Here is a 21,934-nt window from a genome sequence, read left to right on the forward strand (position 1 = left end):
ACTGAACCAGAAAAAGATATTCAGAGTTTGATAACCTAGGAAATAAAACAGTTCACGGCATGTGCAGCATCAGACTTTCTATTTGATCATGAACAGGCAAAGGGCCCTTCAAGGACCTAACTGAGGATGGCAACAGAGACAGAATCATCCAGAGTCTTCATAGCAGAGTCATCAGGAATGGGTCTGCATTTTGAAACTTGCTAAAGTCAAAGTAAATGCCGCCTTCAGTTGCTGTGCAGTGCCTGGTTGTGTTAGTTCAGCCCTGGGAAGAAATGAGGAATACCTCTTGAGAAGTGTCAGGATCGCCCGTCCCACCTCAATAGAACCTTCTCAAGATGGCTCCCAGTCACAGCTTCCTGAGTATACATTTGAAAGTGCAGGGCTGCCCACTCGGACCCCTCCTGCCCCTCAAGAGCTTTCCTATCAATAAATATCTTCCTACTTTTAAACCCCATGTTCCTAGGACTCATTCTTCAATTTCTAGAGAACAAGAACTCAGCATACCATACAGTTAACAGGTTGGGAAATGTAATATTTTCATATGTCCCATGATATTATTGGAAGTTCCACCAAGATAATAATTAATAGGAGGTAAGAATTTACTTTTATTGATTGCTAAATTATATTAAGTAACCAAAATTGTCTCTCTTGCTTGGCCCTGCTTGTGCCCCTTATAAATGCTTTGTACTTTAAGTTCTTATACATTGTCATTTTGTTAAAATGGTGGTGTTTCTTTAAAAGGACATTTTACTTTTGTAGACAAGGTTTTATGTTTCTATTATATATTGATTGCTTGATTGACTTGTTAGACAATGCTGAGGAAAAGTAATGTTAGATTCCCATCTAACAGCCTTTACCAATAATTACAAGTATTTTGAAAATGTAGTAAAAATAAGTCTCTTTCCAAAATCTAGTTTGTAGTTGAAAAATATACATGCCTATTGATAAAATGTGGGACCCCAGCTGTCAATTAATAAGGCACTAGGCCGCCAGCTGCTCTTAAGACTTGGGGGACAGGTTTCACTGAGCAGTCCAGCCCAATCCTTCTCTATACTCTAGAGAAAATGCTGAGCCAGCTCTGCCTGTTTCCTTTCTGGTCTCATCTTCACTGGTGGGGAGGCAGTCTTAACTCTTGAGATTCCCCACTCTCACCTTTCCAGGTTGAGAGTGATGACTCAGGGGCAAGTTGTTTGAATAACTCACCGAGAGTATGAAAAGAAAAGACCTCCTTTCCCGGTCTCATTTCCAATCTCTCCTGCCAATCTTATACTCTCCTTTTTATAGAGAGATGTAAAGTCAGAAAGGATCTCTGAAGTACTCAATGTCTTTCTCCTAAGAGCCTTTAAGTTAAGTCCTTAGAAAATGATTGATTTGCCAACGCCAAAGATAGGGAAGTCATTTTAGATCAGGAAACACCCTTCTTTGGGTTAGATGAGACATTGAGGTTTTGTCTGTCCAGGAAAGCACATGAATGTGATGTCCCTGCTTAGTGCTCTGGGCAACAGTCTTCCTTGGGAGACTGCACCTGAGACCCTGTGGAAAAAACCCACTTCTGGGTGAAAACCATAAGCACAGCACTTAAGGGACCAAAACACATTTAGTTTAAAGGAGAATCTTCTCTCTCTTCATAGGTCTGGCTCTTATCAATTATGTATGAGAAAGATACTTTGGCTAATAAATTGTAGACTAAATGCTGGCAAGACAGGCAGCTAGATTCCTTTCTGGAGACAGATCTCTGATTTGTGGTGGAACTAGTGAAAACTGGAGTTACATCTGAAACGTCATGTCCAGGGCTACTCTCTGGCAGATGCTTGAAGGTCCCTCAGTGGAAACTGGCTCCTGACCACTGGAATGGGTAATCAGTAGAAAAATCTCTGCATAACTATTGTTCCCTAACTGGACTCCTCAGTGAAGTGAAAGGTAACACTTTCCATGATCATCAGATATCCTCTGTCTCAGAGTGACCTGAAGAGATGCTGGTAGGGCCATTTCTCAAGCCTCCATTAAAAATTGAGCTACAGCTCTTGTCATCTTTGCTGCCTTGTGTGTGCCATGTTGTTTCTCCTCTGTGATGCTTGTTTGCCATCCCAGCCTTGGAACCAGCCAATTATGGACTGAAACCTCTATGAAATAAAATAGGGTTCCCAGCATAGAGGAGGCTTCTGGGTCAGCATGACATGGCTCCCAGGCAGGAGGAGGCTTCCGGGTAGGTATGCCGTGGCTCCCAACATAGAGAAGGTGAGATGCGCAGGGACCAGGAACACACACACCACACCACAACACCACACCTCTGTCAAAATGAGAAGATAGGTAAACAAGCCACAGAACCAGACTTCCAGATTACCTATAGCAACCCCAAAGGGAAACAAGATGGAACACGCTGATACTCAACCACCTAGACTACCTGAACTAGCAACGAAAGAGGATCTGGAAAAAATGAAAGCAGAAATACTTTCTGACATAACAGCAAAGATTGTTCCCATAGTGCAAGACATGATTAATAAATCTAGAGAGGATACAGATAAAAAAATAGAGGAGCTGAGGAACACGATGGAATCCCAACACAGGAAACAAATGGAATACATAACACAGATGCAAATAGATTTCCAGGAGACTAAAAACTCCACTGAAAGTCTATGCAGCAGAATGAGCCAATGTAAAGACAGAATTTCAGATATAGAAGATAAGATTGCAATTAGTAACCAGGAAAAGAAAACCATGAGAAATCAATCCAGCAGCTGCTAGATGATGCAAAGAAGAATAACATAAGAATGATTGGAGTCAAGAAACAGAAGAGAGTGCAGATGACATAAAAAAAACTGTTTACAGAAGTGATGGCAGAACACTTGCCAAGCAGGGGAAAAAATCTTGACATAGAGGTAAGCAAGGCATACAGGACTCCAACTAGCCTTGATCAAAAAAAATCTACACATAGGCATATAATTGTTAGGATTCCAGAAACCCAACAGAAGAACAGAATTCTATGAGTACTTAGAGAAAAGAAACAAATCACATACAAAGGAAAGCCCATCAGAATCACAGCAGGCTCCTCAGTGCAGACCCTCAAGGCAAGAAGAGCTTGGAGTGATGTATTTCAAGCCCTAAAGGAAAACAACCTCCAACCCAAATTGATGTACTCTGCAAAACTATCTTTCAAAATTGATGGAAAAATAAGATACTTTCATGACAAAGAGCATCTTAGGAACTTCATGAATATCAAACCGGCACTCCAAAAAATTTTAGACAATATCCTAGGAAAAGAAAACAAGGATCACAACCCCAGGAAACCCAGCAGAATGAATATGCCAGGCACCACAAGAGATTAAAAGCAAAGGGGAGGATCAAACAAAAAGAAAAAGTCATGACAATGATAACTCAATACATATCAGTTATAACCATCAATGTTAATGGTCTCAACTCACCAATCAAAAAAATAGACTGGAAGAGTGGGTTAAGAAGCAAGATCCAACAATATGCTGCATACAAGAAACACAATTAAAAAAAAGAAACTCATAGGCTGCAAGTTAAAGGGTAGAAAATAATACTCTATGTGATGGCAACCTGAAGAAAAGGAGGCGTAGCTATCCTCTTTGCAAATGAAGTAGATTTCAAACCCACACTGATTAAGAGAGACAAAGAAGGACACTATATCCTTGTAAAGGGAACAATCCAAGAGGAAGAGATAACAATCATAAATATCTATGTACCAAACACTAGTGCACCCAACTATATAAAACAAATACTAACGGACATGAAAAGTCATATATACACTAATACAATTGTAGTGGGGGACCTCAACACCCCACTGTCACAAATAGATAGATCAACTAGACAAAAAATAAGCAATGAAATACTAGAACTCAATCAAACTCTTGAACATATGAACTTCACAGATGTTTACAGAGTGTTTCACCCCACAAAAACAGAATGCACATTCTTTTCACCGGCACATGGGTCATTCTCCAAAATAGAACACATACTCACTCATAGAACATATTTAGGTAAGTGGAAAGGAATTGAAGTTATCCCTTGTATATTATCAGACCATACTGCAATGAAATTGGAGATCAACAGCAAAAGAAACTCCAAAAACATCATAAACACATGAAAATTGAACAACACACTTCCGAATAATCAATGGGTCACAGAGGAAATTAAAGAAGAAATCAGTTCCTTCAAATAAATGTCAATGACAATACAACATATCAGAATCTATGGGACACAATGAAAGCAGTCTTATGAGGGAAATTCATAGCAGTGAATAATCATATTAAGACAACAACCAAAAAAAAAGAAAAGAAAACAGAGGGAGCCCAATTTAAACAACCCGATGCTGAACTTCAAGCTTCTAGAAAGAGAAGAGTAGGACAAACCCAAATCTCATATAAGGGAGGAAATTATAAAGATCAGAGGAGAAATCAATGCAATGGAGACTAAGAGAATGATACAAAAAAATCAGTGAAGCCAAGAGTTGGTTCTTCGAAAGAATCAAAAAATTGACACACCCTTAGCCAACCTTATCAGAAAAAGAAAAGAAAAGGCCCAAATCCAGGCAATTAGGCATGAAAAGGGTGAAATTACAACAGACCCAGTAGAAATCCAGAGGATCATCAATACCTACTTCCAGAACCTATACGCCAATAAGATAGACAATACAGAATGGACAGATTCCTAGACAATTAAGAATTACCAAAGTTGAATGAAGAAGTTGTAAAAATTCTAAACAACCCAATATCAATCAATGAAATTGAAAATGTAATTAAAAACTTACCAACCAAGAAAAGCCCAGGTCCTGATGGCTTCACTGCTGGATTGTACAAGACATTTAGAGAGGAACTGCTGCTGCCACTGCTTAAACTCTTCAATGAAATTGAAAGGGAAGCAATACTCCTAAATTCATTCCTGGAGGCAAGTCAACCTTGATCCCCAAGGGGGAAGAAAGAATGACCAGGGAAAGAGAATGAGAGTGGAGACCTAGACAGGTTTCTGATCAAGTCTCTTAATGTGGAAGCTGCTACAGCATAATGCCGTAGGGCTAGAGGGGAGGAACAAGGGAGGTACTGGGCTATTTCCTTGATGCAAGGGACTTGCAGCATCCCAGGGATGCCTAAATGGCAATCATAGTAGTTCAATCAATCTATATCAATAGAGCCAGGGACAAAAACCATATGATCATCTCAATAGATGCAGAAAAAGCATTTGACAAAATCCAACACCCATTCATGATTAAAAACCCTATAAAAATCAGAACAGACAGTCTCTACCTCAATCTGATAAAAGCCATCTATGAAAAACCAACAGTCAATATCATACTAAATGGTCATAAACTGAAATCCTTCACACTGAAATCAGGAAGAAGACAAGGATGTCCACTACTGCCACTCCTGTTCAGTATGGTTTAGGAAACATTAGCCACAGCAATTAGGCAAGAGAAAGAAATAGAAGAAATAAAGACAGAAAACAAAGAAGTCAAATTGTCATTATTTGCAGATGACATGATACTCTACATAGAAGACCCCAAGAATTCCACCAAAGTCTTCTAGTGTGGAGAGCCAACAGCTCTATAAGCATTAAGGCGGACAACTTGGATTTCCTATGAAAGGGTTAAGTGAAATATTGTAGAGCTTGCTGCCCAGCTCTGAAGAAGTTAGGCGTAGGAGAAAGTGATAAGAACAGCACAAGGACACAGAGCTAGGGAAAAGAAAACACGGGACTGTCTCAAGGCCTGGGCAATTTCCAGATGTGCCTTATGTAAGATGTTTTCTATTCTTGAGTGCTACAAAAGAGAGCAGTAAAGTCAATAAAGTAGTTTGGATGCTGGGAGCTCCCCTGACTCTTTCTTTTTCTTCATCCTCACTCCCCCATTCAGGTGCTGTTCGACAAGTGACAGCGGGCTCCCGAACAGGGACCTGAATACGGGGGATCAGAAGTGAAGGATTCCGCGGTTTTGTGGCCCGGGGAGGAGGAGATCTCGACAACTGTCCTGATGATAAATCCGATGATGACTCTTAATGGGAGAGTTTATTGGACTTATGTACCTGATCCACCTATTGTACATCCAACAAGCTGAAAAAATGGAGATGAGCAGGCAGCACCTGACAAGAACAAGGTCTGATTGTTCAACTATACAGGATAGTGCCTCAAACTTTTAATGCTCCAATAAGACTGTTCCACAGAACAGATGTGTGGCGGATGCCCCTGTGAGATATAATATTACTGGATTTGATACTTATGTTTTGGACTGGTCTGAAAATTCTTGTCATCCCCCCCCCCCCAAAAAAAGTCACTGCATATGTCATGCGTTTAGGTATTGCTTGTAGGAAATATTAATGTTCAAAAAGATTATGATTATTATAATGTAATTAACTTCAATTGTCAAATAAGCAATTGTGTCACCTGAACTGAAAATCAGATAATGGTTTTGCGAATGTGTTCTTAGATTTGGATATTTAAATTGCAGAACCCCTAAAATTTGATGCAGCCCAGGCTGCACAGGATTTTTTCAAACAAATTAGAAAAGTTCTGCCATCCACATCTACATTTACATGGTAACTCATTTCCACAGTAACCACTGGAGGAGGGTTACTTCTTGGATACATGATCCTTCCGGTGCTACTGTGGGTGTTTTTGCATTCTTTAATAAGGATGGCTGGAAGTATCCATGGTCTACAATTACATGCTGCGCCACCTAGGCCCATGGTGTAATCCCCTGCAGAGGCTGGTAGTCAATGACGGGTAAGAGGAGTACAGGAAATCACCAACCTAAGACAGAGCAAGAGTACTGTGACACTCTTGACTCCATGACGGGTAAGGGATTTCTTTGTGTTCCCCACCTAAGATAGGCACAGTCTATCTGCATGATCAAGGGACCTTGACCATAATATATTAAACAGGGGGAGATGTGGAGAGCCAACAGCTCTGTAAGTATTAAGGTGGACAACTTGGATTTCCTATGAAAGGGTTAAGTGAAATATTGTAGAGCTTGCTGCCCAGCTCTGAAGTTAGGCGTAGGAGAAAATGATAAGAACAGCACAAAGACACGGAGCTAGGGAAAAGAAAACATGGGACTGTCTCAAGGCCTGGGGAATTTCCAGATGTGCCTTATGTAAGATGTTTCCTATTCTTGAGTGCCATAAAAGAGAGCAGTAAAGTCAAAAAAGTAGCTCAGATGCTGGGAGCTCCCCCAACTCTGTCTCTTTGTCTTTCTTTTTCTTCATCCTCACTCCCCCATTCAGGTGCTGTTCGACAAGTGATGGCGGGCTCCGACATTCTAGACTTCATAACCAAATTCAGTAGAGTAGCTGGATACAAGGTCAACACAAAAAATCAATAGCTTTCCTCTACACGAACAACAGACTCACTGAGAGAGGAATAGGGCAAACAATTCCTATCACAATAGCATCCAAAAAACTGAAATACTTAGGAGACAACCTAACAAAAGAAATAAAAGACCTCTTGTCTGAAAACCAGAGCACTTTGAAAAGAGATATTGAAGGGGATATCAGAAAATAGAAAGACATATCCTCCTCCTGGGTAGGAAGGATCAACATAGTGAAAATGGCTATACTTCCAAACTTGGTATATAGATTCAATGCAATGCCAATTGAAATCCCATCAGCAAACTTCACAGACCTTGAGAAAACAATCCAAAAATTCATTTGGAACAACAAGAGCCCCAGAATAGCAAAAGCTATTCTAGGTAACAGAGGCATGGCAAGGGGTATTACAACCCCCAACTTGAAACTATACTACAAAGCTACTGTGATTAAAAACAGCATGGTACTGTCAAAGAAACAGACCTGAGGACCAGTGGAACAGATTAGAAGATGCAGAAACAACTCCAGACACACTCAGCCAACTCATCTTTGACAAAGGAACCAAACCCTCGCTGGAGAAAAGATAGTGTTTCTAATAAATGGTGTTGGAGAAATTGGGTTTCCACTTGCCAAAGACTAAAACTCTCTACTACTCAGCCATAAAAAATGAGAAATTAGAGACATTTATAGCTAAGTGGATGCACATGGAGGCAATACTCTTAAGTGAAATAAATAGGACACACATGTGCAAATACCGAATAGTTTCTCTGGTGTGAGAAACTGAAAGTGTAAATCAGGACTAAATGTATAATAGATAATGTGAAATAGGAAGAAAAGGGGGCAAAGGGGAAGGAAGTGGGAGGGCTAGGGGAAAGGATAGAAGGGAATGGGATTAATATGAGCAAATGGAAAAATAGGAACAAAATCTTTGTAAATAGGGAGGACTGGAGGGGTTGAAGGGAGGGCTGGGCAAGGGTGAAAAATAAGAACCAAGAGAGACTATGTAAAGGTGCAAATTTCCAATGATGAATGTCACTCATATTGTATACCTAAAATGTACCAATGATTAGAATGAATAATCGATAATGTAAAATAGGAAGAAAAGGTCCAAAGGGGTAGGGGTAGTGGGAGGCACAGGGGAAAGGAAAGAAAGGAAAGGAAAAAATGATGAGAAATGGAAAAAATGGAAATAAAGTCTTTGTAAATAGGGAAGGGTGGAGGGCATGAAGGGAGGGCTAGGAATGGGGAAAAAATAAGAACCAAGATGCATTATATAAAGGTACAATTCCCAATGAGAAATGTAATTGTGTTGTATACCTACAATGTACTAATAAAAGAATTTAATACAAAAAAAAAAGACTAAAACTCTATCTCTCACCAAGTACTAAACTATCATCGAAATGTATTAAAGATCTAAATATAAAAACAAACGCTGAAATGGCTGGAAGAGAGGTTAGGTAGAACTCTTGAAGACATTGAGGTAGAAAAAGACTTTATGAACAAAACTTCAGTTGCCTGTGAACTAGCACAAGCAGTCAAGAAGTGGGATCTCTTTTTACTAAAAAGCTTCGGCACAGCAAGAGAAACCACCAGCAGAATGAAGAGACAACCCACAATGTGGGAAAAAATTTTCACCAGCAGTCCCTCAGACAAAGGTCTACTATCTCGAATCTATAAAGAACTTAAAAAAATCAGACCCCAAATTTAAAGACCCAATCCAAAAATGGGCATCTGAAAAGAACAGACATGTCTCAGACAAAGAAGTAGACATGGCAAATAAACATATGAAAAAACGTTCACCATCACTGGTCATTTGAGAGATGCAAATGAAAACAAGGCTGAGATTCCACCTCACTCCAGAAAGAATGGCTGCTATCATGAAATCAATCAGCAACAAATGCTGCCGGGGCTGTGGGGAAAGAGGAACCCTGCTCCACTGCTGGTGGAAGTGCAGACTGGTGCAAGCACTGTGGAAATCAGTATGGAGATACCTCAAAGAACTAGGACTGGAAGTCCCATTTGACCCAGCTATTCTCCTGCTGGGGATCTTCCCCAACGAATTAAAAGAATCATACCACAGTGATATATGTGCACCCATGTTCATAGCAGCACAATTTGTAATAGCTAAAACTTGGAAGCAGCCCAAATGCCCATCAAGTGGAGACTGGATCAAGAAAATGTGGGGTTTTTTTTTATAAAATGGAGTACTACTCAGCCCTCAAAAATGAGAAATTAGAGACATTTATTGTTAAATGGATGCACATTGAGGTGATACTCTTAAGTGAAATAAACAGGACACACGTGTGTAAATACCAAATAGTTTCTCTAGTGTGAGAAACTGAAAGTGTAAATAAGGACTAAAAGGTATAATAGATAATGTGACATAGGAAGAAAAGGGGCAAAGGGGAAGGAAGTGGGAGGGCTAGGGGAAAGGAAAGAAGGGAATGGAATTAAGATGAGAAAATGAAAACATGGAAACAAAGTCTTTGTAAATAAGGAGGGATGGAGGGGTTGACAGGAGGGCAGGGGAAGGGGGAAAATTAAGAAACAAGAGAGATTATGTAAAGGTGCAAATTTCCAATGATGAATGTCACTATACAGTACACCTAAAATGTACCAATAAAAAGATTTATAAAAAAGAATTGAGCTACAGGATGGGACTGTTCTCTCTCTGCTAGTAAGATAGACACAAATAGAAAACAGTAACTCAGCAGAAGTTGTTTGACAAATCTTGAATAAGGTACAATCTCCAAAGCTGTTGGGAATCAACTTTAAAACTTTTGCTGCTTCACTACTCGACCACACCTCTCTAGACAGAACAGATAACAGGAAATGATCTGCATTTGTGCTTTGCTAACTAGGAATAAAGGGATCTCAACCAGCTTTTCTCTCCTTGTATATATACCACTTTTTCTTTATTGACTGATCAGTTGTTGGTCTCATATACTTGTTTCCTCTTTTTTTTTTTTTTTTTTTTTTGGCTATTAGGAACAGTAGATCATTAATCATGGTAGTGCAAATATAATTTTGACTTACTGGGTTTCATTTCCTTTGGATATTAGCTAATTTTCTCATTGCCAAGACAAAATACTCAACACTCAAAAATAGAAAAAAAGTTTATTTTAGCTCACAGTTTGTAGAGGTTTCAGTTAACGGTTAGCTGGCTCCAATGCAAGGTAACCTGAAGAGAGAATTCTAGAGAAGAAACAGTTTGTGGCAGGCAGATGGCAGTAAGGCAACAAGTAGCGAAGCAGCGAAAAAGAACAATGGGACAAGCAATGACAACAGCCCTCTGTCTCTTATATTCTATGCAAGCTACCCGTCCTTAGGATGGATAGCACGCCAAACCACGGCGAGGCACCCTTAATCCCAGCAACCTAATAATATAGTAATATGGTGTATAACCACATTTTGTTCAACAATGGATGGTACACTCGACTATGGCCCTTAAGATTATATTATTACATTGCTCAGTGATGTGACAGATGCTGTAAGTGGACATGATCATACACTTACGATGTTTGCATAATAATGAAATTGCCAAATACATGTCTTGGATCGTATCCCTGTTAAGCAACACATGTCTATATGTTAAATCAAAGAAATACTATAATATCGATGACAGAAATATGAAACTTATCAAAGATTAATCTACCTGATTCAATTTATTTCTTACAGTCTTCAGTTCAATATCTAGTGTTCAAAAAGAAATTTCAAGTTGCTGTTTTGCTTCAACTTCTTGATAATATTGTTCTTTTTTTCTTAACTGTTCTTTAATTTTTTCATAAAACTGATCAACATTTCTATTCTTCTCCTCTTCTTGTTGTAAGGCAAATCTGCAGTTAAATATGCTTATTTAAAAATGCAGTTTGTTAGAGAATAAAAAGTTCATTAGTGATCTGGCTCTGCATATGTTGATTTGTTACCCTAATAAAATTTCTATATTTTCAAATATTTTTTGTTCCTAGTTCTCATATTTTAATTCTCTCACTTCAATCTCTTCTAAAGGACACATACACTTGAAGGGTAGTAATAAATATTCTGTTGAATTTGTTACTATTAGATCTTGTAAATATTATAGAAAAGGAATTTTGAAATTAGTAAAGTTACAAATTTAAACTATTTTTTAGCTGGGTGTGATGGAACATGTCTGTAATCAATCCCAGGTACTAGGGAGGCTGAGGTGGAAGGATCATCAGTTTGAGGCCAGCCTGGGCAACCCGGTGATACTGTCTCAAAAAAGAAAAAGAGGGCTGAGGATGTAGCTCAGTACTCCCTGGGTTTAATCCCTGGTACGGGTAAACAAAAAGAGAAGCAAAAAAGCAAAAGCAAAAACAAAAACAAAAACACCCCTTTTTTACATAGTCATTACTCCTCAATTAAACATAAACTTAACTAGGTTTTTCAAATGTCAATGTTTATGCTGGGGATTTAGCTCAGTGGTTCCAGCACCTGCCTTGAAAGCGCAAGGTCCCTAGTTCGATCCCTGGTAACAAAAAAAAAAAAATTCAATGTTTACAAATTAAAGATAAAATTTTCCTTTTATGAAACATTACAGGTATCCCTAAGATGATTTATACTGTAAGACAGGACCTTCAGATATTTTTTTACACAACATGTCACTATATAATCCAAGACAAGGCTAAGGAGTCTAGTACCTGTTATCACACTTCCTATGCTTATTTGGGGGGATAATTTCAACTTACTTGTTGACTATTAGGTATTTTATAAACAATTTAAACATCTCTTTGGAATAAGACAGGATCTAAATATTTAACCCCAAACAGTAATATATTCTTTCAATACAGAAACATGAATTAATATTACCTGTGAGAGAGAAGTTGGATAAACTAATCAGTGTCATTTTCCATTTGCTTTTTATTTCATGCATGCTGAGAATAACAGCTGGGGGAGGAAAATGAGGAGAAGGAAGAGGAGAAGAAAGAGGAAGCAAACTACACTTTTAAAACATTCTTCTAGGTTGAAAAAAATGGCTGTTATGCTTGTGTCTAATGTCCTACAAAGCTTCATGAGGTCACAGGTGGAACCTTTTCAGAGGTGGCTGAATCTAGTGTGTGATGCTGGGATTAAGGATGTGTGATTACTAAATTGGTCTACTGATTTGTTTGGCATAGCTCTGAGTGGGATTAAGGGTGCCCCTTCCTGGGTGTGAGTGCTACCCGAAGTAAGGGCGGGTAGCTTGGGTAAAATATAAGGGATAGAAAGAGGGCTAATGTGGTCATTTGTCACTTGAGGCTTTCTACTTCACTGCTTTACTGACTTCTACCTGCCCTGCTTTGCCATGGACTGTTTCTCCTCTGTGATGCTCCTCTGCCCTGACACCCTGCCTTGGAGCCAGCCGATTATGGACTGAAACCTCCTACAAATGGTGAGCTGAAATAAACCTTTCCTGCTTTAACTCTGGGTATCTCAGCAACAAGAAAAGTAACAAAGACAATGGCCATTTCTATTGTTGGAGAAACTGTAAATTAATATAAACTTTCTTGAGAACACTTCAGAAATACTGATCAAAGACCTTTTAAATAGTTCTTATACTTCAGTAAAATAATCCTGCATTAAGGATTAAAACTGACCCTTGAAAAACACAGATTTGAACTGTACAGGTCAGGTTTTGATTTTTCTTTTTCTTTTTTTTTTTTTTTGGTACTGCAGATGTCAACTTGGGACCTTGCACTTCCAAGGCAGGCAGCGGAACCACTGAGCAAAATCCCCAGCCCCAGGTCAGGTTTTTATTGGGAGAAATTCAGGTAATTTGAAAAACCTTACAGATGAACCACATAGTTTAGAAATACTACAACACAAAAACAAAACCACAAAATTCTATTTGCTAAATAGGGAGATTTCTGGATAACCACTAAAATTATTATTTAGAAGAGTATGCATTTAACTGTTAGATATATTCACAATTATCAACTTGTTATATCATTTCCAAGAACTCGTACTCTACAGACTAGTAAGTTTTCTTCCCCGCAAAACGACAAGCACCAATTACAAAATTTCCTGTACATATTCATTATATAGTTTAAACATTTCTTTAAAACAGAGATACCACACCTTAAATTGCCAAGTTCTCCTTCTTGATGTAGTTTCTCATGTTCTAACTGTGATTTCACTTCTCTTGTTTCTGTTAGTTCCTTCTATAGTGTTCTAACCTTATTTTCCAGTTTTTTAGTTTTCCCTATAAGCAGTTCATCATGATCTTTTTTAAGGTCTACTGATGTTTTATATGAATGTAACGCATCCCAAATTTTTAATACACTAACAGAATCTGTATCAGGGAGAAAAGATGGAAATGAGTACTTTTTGTGTATTAAGATTACATTTTCAATTCAATCATTCATACACTGAGTAAGTGTGTATATAGTGTGTGAGCTCATTTTGATGAGTTCTTCAGATAGGGTAGACTTCTACTCTTTTTTTTTTTTGGTACTGGGGATCGAACTCGGGTCCTTGTGCTTGTGAGGCCAATGGCAGAACCACTGAGCTAAATCCCCGGCCCCTTCTACTCTTGTTTATCTTAAAATCTAGTGGAGAAGATAGTCATGAAAGGTATTTTTAAAAATCCAAATTGCATTTGTAGCAATGGAAATGGACAGCAATCAAATGGCAGGAAAAACAATCCTACAGCTGACCCTTGAACAACACAGATGTGAACTGTACAGGTCAGGTTTTTATTGGTATTCAGATAATTTGAAAAACCTTACAGATGAACCACACAGTTTAGAAATATTAAAAAAAGAAAAAGAATGTCACAAATGCATGCAATATATGTAGATAATAGAATAGATACAGATCCATTATAAAAAGTTAAAATCTGCCAACATTTATGCACACAGACTTTAATCTGAAGTCAAGAGAAATACAAACACAAAAATATAGGTCTGTATCACCTGTTACCTCAGAGACACCTCCTGTTGCTACTGTGGTGAGCTCACGTGTTAGAGCATCCACTTACAAGGCCACAGAAGGATAATCATCTCCATGTGAGCAGCTTGTCTCTCCAGTAAAATGTCACAGTGAAAAGGGATTTCTTACAGTTCTCATGCATTTTTCACCATATGTAATACATTTAACATGTAAAAATTTATGTTTATCTACTGTTTATGTTATTGGTAAGGCTTCTGCTTAACAGCAGGCATCAGTAAAGTTTTGGAAGAGTCAAAATATACATACAGATTTTGACTGCATAGGGGTTGGGACTTCATGTTAAATGAAAACGGCCTAAAAACTTCAATTAAAAGGCAAATTGTTGGGCCAGGGATTTAGCTCAGAGGCACCGCGCCGGCCTTCTAAGTGCAAGGTACTGAGTTTGAGCCCTGGTACCCCCACCACCACCCAAAAAAAAGAAGCAAAAAAAGGGCAAGTTGTCAGAATGCATGAAAAGTATGATGCTTTTGAGAAATATATTTTAAAGACACAAATTGGTTAAAAAGATGGAAAAATACCACCCTAACACTTGACAAAAGAAGGCTGACAGAAGTGGCTATATTAATACCAAAGTAGGCCTCTCACAATAAAATTCTATCATCTACAACAAACTAGGTCATTTCATAATGATAAAAGGTTTAATTAATGAAGAAGATACATAATCCTGAACATTTATGGACCCAATAACAGCTTCAAAAACACTTGAGGCCAAAACTGATAGAACTGCAAAAAGAAATAGACAAATTCACAAGTGTGATCTGAGATTTCAATACCCCTTATTCAATAAATTATAGGATAAGTAGCAGAAAATCAGAATAGAGTAGACCTGAACATCACCATTCTTAAGAAAACAGAACATATTCTAAGATCATATTAGTAAAAGGATTAAGTCAAAATGATTTAATCTGTGCAAAACATGTTCCCTGATCACAAAACAATCAAATAAGAGATCAATAACAAAAATATGTCTGGAAAATAATCATCTACCTAAGTAACACATGGAAACTAAGTAACACATAACTAAGTAACTAGATCAAAGAGGTAACAGAAATTAGGAAAAGGAAATGGAGCCAGGGATGTAGCTCAGTGTTAGGGCCTTGGATTCTAAAGAAATAAGAAAATAAACGAAAAAGGAAGAAGAGACAGAAAAAGAAATGAGACGAGAAAGAAAGCAAAATTAGAAGGAAAGGGAATAATAAGAGAAGGAAGTAAAGAGAAAAAGCTAATTAAAGGTATCTTGAAAAAATATATAAAATTAGAGAATAATGACACAGATCATAATAGAAATGAAAAGAAAAACAAAAAAGACTGGATTTTTCCTCAAGGGTTTGTTTTCATTTTTGTTTTTTTTTTGTTTCAGAAAGATAGGATGCTGGAGAGGGAAGCAAGCTTTTCAGTGCTTTTAAGGAAGTCTCAGGATATTCCACCTTGATGTTAAAGCAGACTGTATGGAAATTGAAACTTGTCTCAAACATACTTTTCAGGCTACCAACAGTTGTTATCTCCAGCATGATCTCTGATCATCCTCTAGAATGAGCAAAGCTGATTCACCCAGCTGATTCACAAGTGGATTACAGATCCATTTCCTTCCAAGTCTGGGGCTCTTTCATTGGTTGAGGCATAACGCTCAAACTTTTGAAAGCTGAGATAGGTGATAATGCCTCAGCTGGGACCAAAGAGGCCCTGGCTCAGTCTCTTTTGGAATCTGTGTTAATGTTTGAAACATGTCAAAAACCCAATGTTCACTTATTGCCTCCATAATTCGTTTGGCTTTGAATGCAGACACTTTATTTGCCAACTTGAACACACACAGTTGTTCTCTTATTATAACTATTAATTAGCATGTTTGCAGTATACAATGTAACATTCATCTTAGGGATGTACTTAACATATCTTAATTATTTCCTTTTAAAAATACACTTTAGTATAAATTTTACTTTCACTAATGCTTATTTTAAAAATCTATTCTGTATTACTATTTCTCCTTGTCCTGTTTGGTTAATGGAATTACTTTCAGTTGTCAGTTACTGGTAGTTATTCTCTCTTTTAAACCTGTGCTGAGCATTGAATGCAGCAGTTTGAACATGTTGGTGGGTTCTCTGACACTGTGGTGTTGGTTAGCAACCAAAGCATACATAACATATTCTCATGCACATCCTGAGAAATATATCACACAAAAACAAGCCTTGTTGCCTTGTTATCAACATCAGTAGACTCATCAGCCTGGATTTTATACCATGGTGACTCATTAATCCTAATACAACTGTGCCTCAATATCCTCGGTTCCATCATTTTGTCTAGTTATGGTACGAGCTGAAAGAGGAACATATGCTACCTTTTGAACTGCACCGTCTCCTAAAACTTTATAATAACCATCCTTAGCAGCAGGCAGGATCAACTCTCAATAGCAAAAGGGCTTCTTTGCTGAACAATGTGGTTAATCACTAAGAGTGATGCTCTCAGGACAGACACATTTGATGAAGTGGTGGTCTTCAATTATTGCTTCTGTTCTTCACGTTCAGTTTTTCTCTTGTGAAAAACTCCAAAGGCTTATCTTTTAATGCACGGTGCTTGGTCTCCATATGGTGAAGCAGTTTTGAAGGTTTCATGGCTTCACTAGATAGCTGGTCACCACACACTATACAGGAGAATGTGAGTCAACTGTTGCCATCAATCCATACTTAAGTGAGAATCTTAGTATTTTCTTTTAAATGCAGCTTTTGGTTTGTTAGCAGTCCTTTAGTTTTCTTCTGTCTCATCATTGGTTATTCTCCCCTTTTCAAAGCAGCTCCCCAGTGGCATTGGTTTTTTACTCATTTTACCTAGGGTTAGCTTCTGGGCTTACTAAACCTGCAACTGAGGCTGTGGAGTGCAGGAAAGATGAGTGGATGGAAGTGATAAATAAAATAATAAGTGAGCCAACATGGACTAAAGTTAAGTGTTGGATTTTGGCTTAAAGCATGCCAACAGATGCAGGTGTACAACCAGAGTACATCAACCCACATACCACTACAAGGTCTGCCAACAGATGTAGTTTATTTGTCACTTGCCACTCACTGATATAATTCTGCAAGCAAGTGATTATGGTCTCTGTGCAGTCAAACTTCTCTAATATTAAACTGTATTTGCAATTGCTTCCCAGTGCTACCATCACTGCCTCAACTCCACCCCGTATTATTAGGCATTAGAGGCCCATACAGCCTGATCCCTTGCACTTTATAGTTAACAGTAGGGTTCACACTCCTGTGAGAAGCTAATGCCACTGCTGATCTGACAGGAGGTGGATGGAGTTCAGGGGATGGTGAGCAGCTATAAATACAGATGAAGCTGTGTGCTGACCTGCTGTTCACCTTCTGTGAGGCCCTGTTCGTAATAAGTTACAGAACAGTACTGGTCTCTGGCCCGTGGCTTGGGGACTCATGATCTAGAAGACCCTCAAGACTCTACCAGAAGACTTTTAGATCTAATAAATTCAGCAAAGTAGGCAAGAGACAAATAAAGATAGGAAAGTCAAAAGTTTTTTCTGTGCTAATAATGAAGCTGTTGAGAAAGAAATAAGAAAACAATTCCATTCATAATACTTATGAAAAAGAAATACCTAGGAATAACTGTAACCAACAAGGACCTTGAAAGACCTCTACAATAAAATTTACAAGACACAGAAGAAAGAAATTGAAGAAGGCAGTAGAAATGGAATGCCCTTTCATGAGCCTGGGTTGGCAGAATTAATATTTTTTAAATGGTCATATTACCAAAAGCAATCTATAAATTCAATGCTATACTCATTAAAATACCAATGACAGTTGATGGGGACTTGGGCTGTTTCCAAGCTTTAGCTATTACAAACTGTGCCTCAACAAACATGGGTACACATATATCGCTGTGGTATGATTCTTTTAATTCTTTTGGGAAAATACCCAGCAGGGGAATAGCTGGATAAAGATGTGGTTTTTTTAATAAAATGGAGTACTACTTAGCCATAAAGAATGAGAAACTAGAGTCATTTATAGCTAAATGGATGCACATTGAGGCCATACTCTTAAGTGAAATAAATAAGACACACATGTGTAAATACCAAATAGTTTCTCTAGTGTGAGAAACTGAGAGTGTAAATAAGGATTAAAAGGATTAGCAACTAATAACTGATACTTTGAAACAGGAAAAGGACCAAAGGGGTAGGGGTGGTGAGAGGAGATGGGGAAAGGAAAGAATGGAAAGGAACAATTATGAGAAAAGAAAAAAAATGGAAACAAAGTATGTAAATAGGGAAGGGTGCACAGGTAATGGGGAAAAAATAAGAACTAAGATACATCATGTACAGGTACAAGCACCCAATGATAAATGTAAATGTATTGTATACGTAAAATGTACCAACAAAAGAATTTAAGCAAAAAAAAAAAAAATACCAATGACATTCTTCAAAGAACTAGAAAAAAACAAATTTAAAATTCATATGAAAACATAAAGCACCCAGAACAACCAGAGCAATCCTGAGCAAACAAACAACCAAAACAAAAAAAACCCAAAACAATAACAAAAACACCAAAGATGGAGGATCACAATTTCAAAATATACCACAAAGCCATAGTAAAAAAAAAAGAATGCAGAAGCCCATGTGGACCAGAACGTTGCAGTTGCAGGCAGGTCCCAACCAGGGCCCTGCCCTGACCCCAGCAGCTTGGACCCACAGGCCCAACCAAAGGCCCGACTGGAAAAGAAAGAGTTGCACAGGCAGACAAGCAATAGCCACAGGCCCACCCCGATACCATCAGTAAGTGCACACAGATCCTAGCAAGAAGCCTGCATGGACCACAGTGGCACAGATGTGGGCAGGTCCCAGCCATGTCACCAACCAGACCCCAGCAGGTGGGACCTACAGGCCCAGTGAAAGGCCTGCTTGGAATCGAGCTGCAGAGGTGCACAAGCAACAGCCCAAGGCCCACCCAGATACCACTGGTAAGTGGGTGCAGACCCCAGCCAAAGCCTGCCCAGACAGCAGCCACTGGGGTGCATGTCCCCAGCCAAAGGCCCTCCCAGACAACAGCTATGTAGGGAGGGCAGGCCCTAGCCAGATGCATGCCTAGATAACATCCCAAGTGTGCCTAGGATGCAGCCAGGACACTACCCAAACAACAGGGCAGTGCAGGGATCCAGAAGGCCATCATTCTGAACCCAGGAATTGGTGCAGAGGTTAGCAGCCGAGAAAAGTCCCCTCAGTGGTTTGCTGAGAACTGAAGATGACTGGGTGAGCAAAAAGTTGCTTTAACAAAGAGATTGTGTCCATAGTGCAAGAGATGTTTAATAAATCTAGAGCAGACACAGATTAAAAAAACAGAGGAGCTAAGGAACATGATGGAATCACAACACAGGAAACAAATGGAATCCATAAATCAGATGCAAAGAAATATCCAGGAGATTAAAAACTCCATTGAGGGCTGGGGATTTAGCTCATTGGTGCCACCACCTGCCTTGTAAGCACAAGGTCCTGAGTTCAATCTCTGGTACAAAAAAAAAAACCTCCATTGAAAGTTTACACCACAGAATGAGCCAATGTGAGGCAGAATTTCAGATACAGAAGACAGGACTGCAATAAGTGATCAGGAAAAGAAAAATTTCTTAAAAATAGTAAGGGACCATGAGAAATCAATCCACCAGCTGCTAGATGATGTCAAGAAGAATAACATAAGACTGATCAGAGTCAATGAAGAAACAGGAGATACTGCTAATGACATAAAAATATGTTCATGAAAGTAATGGCAGAAAACTTCCCAAACAGGGGAAAAGAACTTGACATACAGATAAGTGAGACATATAGGACTCCAACTAGCCATGATTAAAAAAAAAAAAAAAATCTACACCTAGGCATATACAAGTTAGGATTCCAGAAACCCAACAGAAGAACAAAATTCTACAAGCAGAGAAAAGAAACAAATCACATGCAAAGGAAAGTCTATCAGAATCACAGCATACTTCTCAACACAAACCCTCAAGGCAAGAAGAGCCTAGAGAGACATTATTTCAAGCCCTAAAGGAAACCAACCTCTGACCCAGACTGATGTACCCTGCAAAACTGCCTTTCAAAATAGATAGAAAAATAAGATACTCTCATGACAATGAGCACCTGAGGACCTTCATGAATACCAAACCAGCACTCCAAAAAATTTTAAATATCCTAGGAAAAGACAATGAGGATCACAATCCCAGGAAGTCCAGCAGAATGAATCCATCAGGCACAACAAGAAATTAAATGCAAAGGGGGTGAAGCCAACAAAAAGAAAAAGTCATGACAAGATTAAGTCAATACATACCAGTTATAACCATCAATGTTAATGGTCTTAATTCGCCACTCAAAGAAACAGATTGGCAGAATAGGTCAAGAAGGAAGATCCAACAATATGCTGCATACAAGAAACACAATTAATTCAAAAAGAAACACACAGGCTGAAAGTTAAAGGGTGAAAAACAATACTCCATGTGACAAGAACTTGAAAAAAAGTAGTAGCAGCTATCCTCTTTGCAGATCAAATGGATTTCAAACCAACACTGATTAAGAGGGACAAAAAAGGTCACAACATCCCTGTAAAGGGAACAATCCAAGAGGGAGAGATGACAATCATAAATACACATGCACCAAATACTAGTGCGCCCACCTGTATAAAACAAATACTAACTGAGATAAAAAAAAAACCAAATGATTTCAACATCTGCCTCACAAGCGCAAGGTCCTGAGTTTGATCCCCGGTACCAAAAAAAAAAGAAAAAATCAAATGAGCACTAATATAATAGTAGTGGGGAACCTCAATACCCCTCTGTTACAAATAGATCAACTAGATAAAAAATAAGCAACAAAATACTAGAACTCAAACTCCTGAACAAATGAACTTAACAGATGTTTACAGAGTGTTCCACCCCACAAAATCAGAATACACACTCTTTTCAGCTGTACATGGGTTGTTCTCCAAAACAGAACACATACTTGCTCATAGAACATGTTTAAGTAAGTGCAAAGGAACTGAAGTTATCCCCTGTATATTATCAGACCATAGTGAGATGAAACTGGAGATCAACAGCAAAAGAAACTGCAAGAATTTCATAAACACATGGATATTGAACAACACACTTCTGGATAACCAATGGGTCATAGAGGAAATTAAAGAAGAAGTCAGTTTCTACAATTAAATGACAATGTCAATACAACATATCGGAATCTATTGGACACAATGAAAGCAGTCTTACGAGGGAAATTCATAGCAGTGAATACTTATATTAGGAAAACAGAGCGAGCTCGATTAAACAACCTGATGCTGAACCTTACTCAAGCTTCTAGAAAAAGAAGAGCAGGACAAGCCCAAAGCTCATACAAGGGAGGAAATTATAAAGATCAGAGCAGAAATCAATGCAATGAAGACAAAGAGAACAATACAAAAAATGAATGAAGAAAACCCTTAGCCAACCTTATCAAAAAAAGGAAAGACTCAAATCCATGCAATTAGGAATAAAAGGGTGAAATTAAAATGGACCCAGCAGATCCAGAGAATCAACAATACTTAATTTGAGAAACTTTACGTCAATAAGATAAAAAACACAAAAGAAATGGACAGATTGATAGATATGTATGAATTACCAAAGTTGAACAAAGAATACCTAAAAATTCAAAGCAACCCAATATC

At 38.4% G+C, this 21,934-nt stretch overlaps 1 protein-coding gene and 1 long non-coding RNA gene across 2 annotated transcripts in view; both read right to left on the reverse strand.

Moving 5' to 3' along the window:
* Positions 1–62: 62 nt before the first annotated feature.
* Positions 63–4,913, reverse strand: LOC147820591 (uncharacterized). The gene is made up of 2 exons (XR_015448379.1): positions 4,772–4,913; positions 63–262 (listed from the first exon to the last, which is right to left on the reverse strand). It is a non-coding gene; the product is annotated as an uncharacterized LOC147820591 (long non-coding RNA).
* A 6,049-nt stretch (positions 4,914–10,962) lies between these two features.
* Positions 10,963–21,934, reverse strand: part of LOC101726718 (ankyrin repeat domain-containing protein 26-like) — a 74,181-nt gene continuing 63,209 nt past the window's right edge. Inside the window, 2 exon segments of the mRNA XM_087204023.1 lie at positions 10,963–11,152; positions 13,392–13,605. Of these exon segments, the coding sequence (XP_087060149.1) occupies positions 10,963–11,152; positions 13,392–13,605 (404 nt within the window).

Source organism: Heterocephalus glaber, unplaced genomic scaffold (assembly GCF_053883595.1).
Source record: "Heterocephalus glaber isolate CG9 unplaced genomic scaffold, H.glaber_assembly_v1.0 deba00001837, whole genome shotgun sequence".
NCBI classification, from domain to species: domain Eukaryota; kingdom Metazoa; phylum Chordata; class Mammalia; order Rodentia; family Bathyergidae; genus Heterocephalus; species Heterocephalus glaber.